A 6,228-nucleotide genomic window follows, 5' to 3' on the forward strand; every position below is an offset into this window, starting at 1 on the left:
ATATATATATATATATATATATATATATATATATAGATGCACACATGATGAGCTTCTTTCAGTTTCTGTCTACCAAATCGACTTACAAGACTTTGGTTGTCCCCAAGGCCATAGCAGAAGACACTTGCGCAAGGTATGAAACCTCCTAGAAGTAAGACAATCAGTTGAAAAGTAACCTCCCCAGCAAGGGATATGGTGGGAGTATGTGTGTGTTTGATGTAAGTTGAGTGACATGTTGTGTGGTGATGTTGGCAGCGGCGGCGGTGGTGGTGCAGTATTTGGGTTAAAGCATGTTGTGGAGTAGTGGTGGTATTGGTGGTGAGGACAAGTCGTGTGGTGTTGCCTTCGCCACGCACCTTACTGGTATGTGGACTGGAGGTGTCCTACCTACCTTGTGTAGCCACCTCTGAAATGGGTAGATTTGAGTGTTGTGACATATAGCCCAAAATCATGAAGATAACAAAGCCAGAGAAAAAACTGGTCATACAGTTAACAATACTGGTTAGTATGGCGTCTCTGAAAGAAGGAAAGAGAAATGGATAAATAAGTAGATAAATAAACAGACAGACAGGTAAATAGAGAAAGAAAGCGGGATAGAAAGATAGATAAAAAGAGAGACAAATAGATATTTTTAAAACAGTCTTATATAGGCACAGGAGTGGCTGTGTGGTAAGAAGCTTGCTTCCCAACCACATGGTTCCAAGTTCAGTCCCACTGTGTGACACCTTGGGCAAATGTCTTCTACTATAGTCTTGGGCCAACCAAAGCCTTGTTAGTAGATTTGGTAGACGGAAACTGAAAGAGGCTCACCATATATGTGTATGTATATATGAGGCGTTTAGTTAACAGACCGTTGTAAGTGCCATAACTTAAAAACCAAGAAAAACACAACATTTCATGACTTTCAGAATGCAATACCATGGTAAGAAATGAAGTTAGGAAGCTGGTTTTGGTCTTAAAATGACCGTGAAGACCTCCTCTAATCATTCCACCTATGTAAAATTATTTATTTATGTATGCATCTGAAAGATGAAACAATGACTGCGTTTTTCTCATTTTGTAGAATATACCAGTAATACGAAACGGTGTATCGTATATTTTCGCCATAATACCCAGAAAAATCATACAGACACCACCCCACAAAGGTATTGTTTGTGTTTTAATATACCAAGGTAAGTATCTTTAAGAGGTAAGTAAGACAAGATAGTAAGATAATAACCCATTATCGTTATGATGGTAATGAGGAATATTAGAAGATGAGCCATAGCATCTCGAGTTCGAAATTTCCCCAAGACACCTGAAGAAGGCTGGAGGGTATATCAGCTGAAACGTTGTGTTAACAACAAACAAGATGAGGACAAATATCGGTTGAATGTAAATAATGTAAATAATGCACGTGAATTCCTCAGCTCTTAAATATAGAATTGTATTATGTAAGGAAAAATAGGTTGTCTTACTTACCGATAAACATTATTATGAATATCATTATAACTTGCAAATGCCAATAAAACACCAAATCCTGGGCCGAGAGAGAAGAAGACTTGTGTGGCAGCATCCACCCATACCTGTTGTTTACAGAGAGAAAGAAAGGAAAATAGAAGATAGAGAGGAACATGGAAACAAAAGTTTAATATATCTTGGTTTCAAATTTTGGCACAAGGCCAGCAATTTCATGGGAAAGGGTAGGTTGACTAAATCAGCCCAAGTGCTCAACTGGTACTTATTTTATCGACCCCCAAAAGGGTAAAAGGCAAAGTTGGCTCTGGCAGTATTTGAACTCAAAACATAAAGATGGATGAAATGCTGCTAAGCAGTTTGTCCGGCATGCTAACGATTCTGCCAGCTCACTACCTTACTCTTTTACTTGTTTCGGTCATTTGACTGTGGCCATGCTGGAGCACCGCCTTTTAGTCGAGCAAATCGACCCCGGGACTTATTCTCTGTAAGCCTAGTACTTATTCTATCGGTATCTTTTGCTGGTACTTATTTAATCGACCCCGAAAGGATGAAAGGCAAAGTCTACCTCGGCGGAATTCGAACACAGAATAATAGCAGCGGATGAAATACCGCTAAGCATTTCGCCTGGCATGCTAACGATTCTGCCAGCTTGCCCCCTTACCAGGAATAAATATTAGTTCCATATTTAGTGCTGACTTAAAAGGTAGAAAGTAAGTTTATTGAATTCATCGTATCTGATTGTTTTCTATCGGAATTATTTACTGCTCTTCATAGAAACATTACAATAACAACAACTTTTTTGCAAAAGTCTTCCATCTTACAACTGCATCATGGGAAAAGAAAGTTGCAAAATACTTCAGTTTTTTTTTTTAAAGAAAAAGTAGACATTTTTTCTGCATGGAGGACAAAAAGAAAAAAAACTATATGAAAAATATACAGTTGTATAAAAAATATTCTTCTAAAAAGTATTGTTATATGATTTACTAACTGGATTATGTTAAGTTGTATTCTGACACACATGTACATACATACATGTATACATAAATGTGCAGATACACACACACACACACACATATATATGCACATGTATGTATGTGCACATATGCATGCACACATGCGTGTGCACACACATGCGTGTGCACACACTCACACACACACATATACAATCTCACACACACATATATATAGTCTCGTACACACATACATACAGTCTCAAACATACACACACTCACTCACACACACACTCACTCACACACACAGACATATATATATAGTCTCACACACACATATATATATACAATCTTACATACAAACATACATACAGACTCAAATATACACACACATAGATACACGCACATATATGTACAGTCCCTCTCTCTCTCTCCCTCACCCATACAAACAAACACACACACACACACATATATATATATATATATATATATATACACAGCTTCACACACATATACGTACAGTCTTAAACACACACACACACACATATATATATACAATCTTACATACACACATACATACAGTCTCAAACATACACACACATATACACACGCACATATATGTACAGTCCCTCTCTCTCTCCCTCACCCATACACACACACACACAAACACACATATATATACAATCTTATATACACACACACATACAGTCTCAAACACATACACACATATGTACAGTCCCTCTCTCTCACCCGCACACACACACACACACATGCATACACATACACACACACATCAAACCTGTACTACTTAAACAGACGAGATAAGATTATAAACAAGTAAAATCTCCGAATATATGCAGAGCCAATTCAGATCACATATTCCCAACACCCACCCTCCTTCCCCACCCCATGCTCTCCCCTCCTGTATTGCCCCCCCTTCTCCATCTTCTAATCTCATCTCCTCCTCTCATCCTTGTTTAGCCTCTTCCTCCCCTACAGCATATCGTCCCTGTAACTTAGCGGTTCAGCAAAAGAGACCGATAGAATAAGTACTAGGCTTACAAAGAATAAGCTCTGGGGTCGATTTGGTCGACTATAAAGGCGGTGCTCCTGCATGGCCGCAGTCAAATGACTGAAACAAGTAAAAGAGTAAAACGAGTAATAGGAATAAACAAAAGTGGCGTTTTACAAGGAAAACAAACATTGCAGAGTGAACTTACCTCGGAATATGCAAGTCTTGAGAAGTCTGGTGTTAGATAATATTTGATGCCATCTAGGGCCCCCGGCAGTGTTGCCCCACGAATCATAAGAATGAACAGGACAACGTATGGGAATAGAGCAGTGAACCACACAACCTGAACGAATGAGAAAAGAAAGAGAAAGAGAGGGAATTTGTTTAGTTAGATATATACAGTTACAAAATGGGTTTCTGTTTTGAAGTTAACAGAAGACGGATATTCCTTGAGTACACAGGAATCAATTTGAATCAATATATACGGGGTGTTTCAAAGAATTTGATATCATTTGAGATGTAAATATCACAGAAACTACAGAGTCAAAGCAAATGAAACTAAACAGGCTTAATGTTGAGCAACAGAAGATTTGTAGTAAAGATTGCTTGCCAACATAACATGGCAGTCCTGGTTTAGGAGTAATGTTGCTGTAATTTAGCCCCAGGAGACATCGTCTCTAGCTGGTTATATGACATGGTCTGTGTCCTTATATTTTTGATATAAGATAGTATCGTTTAGCCAGCTGGAGACAATGTCTCCTGGGGCTAAATTACAGCAACATTAGTCTTAAACCAGGACTGCCATGTTATGTTGGCAAACAATCTTTACTACAAAGTACTGTTGCTGAATATCTCACGTTGTAAGGTTTAAAAATAGTAATTTTCTAACATAAGATTTATTCCTCCAAATTTGAATGAGAAATTCAAAGCTATGTGGATTCCATGAACAATTTCACAAATGTTCAATATGCACACCACCTGAGACAAGTCAGTAGTCCAGCTCCTCCCAAACATGCTGCAGCATGTCTTGGGTAACAGTCTCCAGTGCGGTAGTGATTCTCTGTTCAAGTTCCTCTAGGTTTGCAGGAAGAGGTGGGGACATAGACCAGGCCCTTCACATAGCTCCGTGTTTGCACTTTCACTTGTCATCTGCTGTTATGGCCTAAATGGGCTGCAGCTTGGGGGGTTTCATTAGCAAGCATTTCCTCAGGAGATGCCAAACTGTCGTTGGAGGAATTTGGGTTTCCAGACTTCGCATGAGTTTTTGGCGAACCCACTTAACCATTTCTTCTGATGTTAGTGGTCATCCAGATCCTTTTGTCCTGCACAGAGAGCATTTCCTCTTTGAACTTTTTGTGCCATGTTCAAATCTGCATCGCCATTGGTAACTTTTTAGAGAACTCTCTCATGCACATTGCACAGTCTTGTTCGACCGTGTTCGAGCATACTCCAACACAAAATGACTTTTCTCTTCCAGTGAATGCCATTTCTATACTAGAAAAGATAAACATATCAAGCATTAAACATAAAATTTTGACCTGTTTCTACACATGCTGTTAAAATTTGAAGTCATTTGAACAAGAACTGGCAAAGTTATTAGATTGTGAAATGATATCAAATTTTTTGAAACACCCAGTATATATATTGGAAACATGGAGGTGCAATGGCCCAGTGGTTAGGGCAGCAGACTCGCAGTCGTAGGATTGCGGCTTCGATTCCCAGACTGGGTATTGTGAGTGTTTATTGAGCGAAAACACCTAAAGTTCCACAAGGCTCCGGCAGGGGATGGTGGCGAACCCTGCTCTACTCTTTCACCACAACTTACCCTCAGTCTTACTTCCTGTTTCTGTTGTAACCTGTATTTCAAAGGGTCAGCCTTGTCATACTCTGTGTCACACTGAATCGCCCCGAGAACTACGTTAAGGGTACATGTGTCTGTGGAGTGCTCAGCCACTTTCACGTTAATTTCACGAGCAGGCTGTTCTGCTGATCGGATCAACTGGAACCATCATCGTTGTAACCGACGGAGTGCCAACCACCACCACAATATATTGGAAACACATCATAGAAGGAGAGAATGGATTAAGTAGAGCAGGAGGAAACATGAGGACGGAAAGGGTCGCTGAAGAGGTCACAGATGTGTGACGAAAGATTTCCGGACAATGGACATGAGTTAAAATAAGTAAAAATAATGAACGAGTGAAGGCTGAATAAATAGTGCATGTGTTTATTTGGCAGGAAAGAAAAAAAAATGACTGTCCTGAAATACTGATTGTATGATGGTTCAGTTTCCCAACAGTAGCAATGGCAACAACATGGAGGAGGAGGAGGAGGAGGAGGAGAAGAAGAAGAAGAAGAGAGATGAAGGAGAAAAAACTATGCTTCTTCCTCCAAACTCACTCTGAGCCGAATTATGAATAAATATCTCAATTATAGGCTAAACTAAATAGCAGAATGTCATTCAACCGTAAATATTGGTTAATCGGTTCCACAGTTGAGTGAAGAATCCTCACTCCTGCTGTTGCTGCTACTGCTGAAAATACTACATCAAAAAAAACAAAAAAGGTGTTACCACTCTGCGATTATTATGAAACAAAAATCAAAGAAAACTGATCGCAAAAATTCCTCCGATGCACTTCACAGATCAAAGAATAAATCTACTGGAATCAATAAGTTTTTCTTCTTCCTTGATCTGACCCTGATGACCTTAAAAAATCCTTAACTGATTCCTGTATTTTTTTATTGTTATTATTATTACTATTACTATTACTATTATTATTATTATTATTATTATTGTTCAGTAGTTTT

The 6,228-nt window shown here is 38.9% G+C and overlaps 1 protein-coding gene across 2 annotated transcripts in view; it reads right to left on the minus strand.

The window, feature by feature from the left end:
- LOC106874339 (sodium-dependent dopamine transporter) overlaps positions 1 to 6,228 on the minus strand; it is a 125,646-nt gene that overhangs the window by 10,912 nt on the left and 108,506 nt on the right. For both annotated transcript variants that reach the window (XM_014922041.2, XM_052978190.1), the window contains exons 8-10: positions 3,629 to 3,763; positions 1,462 to 1,565; positions 392 to 516 (exon numbers count right to left, since the gene is read on the minus strand). In XM_014922041.2, coding sequence (XP_014777527.1) covers positions 392 to 516; positions 1,462 to 1,565; positions 3,629 to 3,763 — 364 coding nt within the window. The remainder of the gene's footprint in view (positions 1 to 391; positions 517 to 1,461; positions 1,566 to 3,628; positions 3,764 to 6,228) is intronic.

Source organism: Octopus bimaculoides, chromosome 30 (genome assembly GCF_001194135.2).
Source record: "Octopus bimaculoides isolate UCB-OBI-ISO-001 chromosome 30, ASM119413v2, whole genome shotgun sequence".
Classification (NCBI taxonomy): domain Eukaryota; kingdom Metazoa; phylum Mollusca; class Cephalopoda; order Octopoda; family Octopodidae; genus Octopus; species Octopus bimaculoides.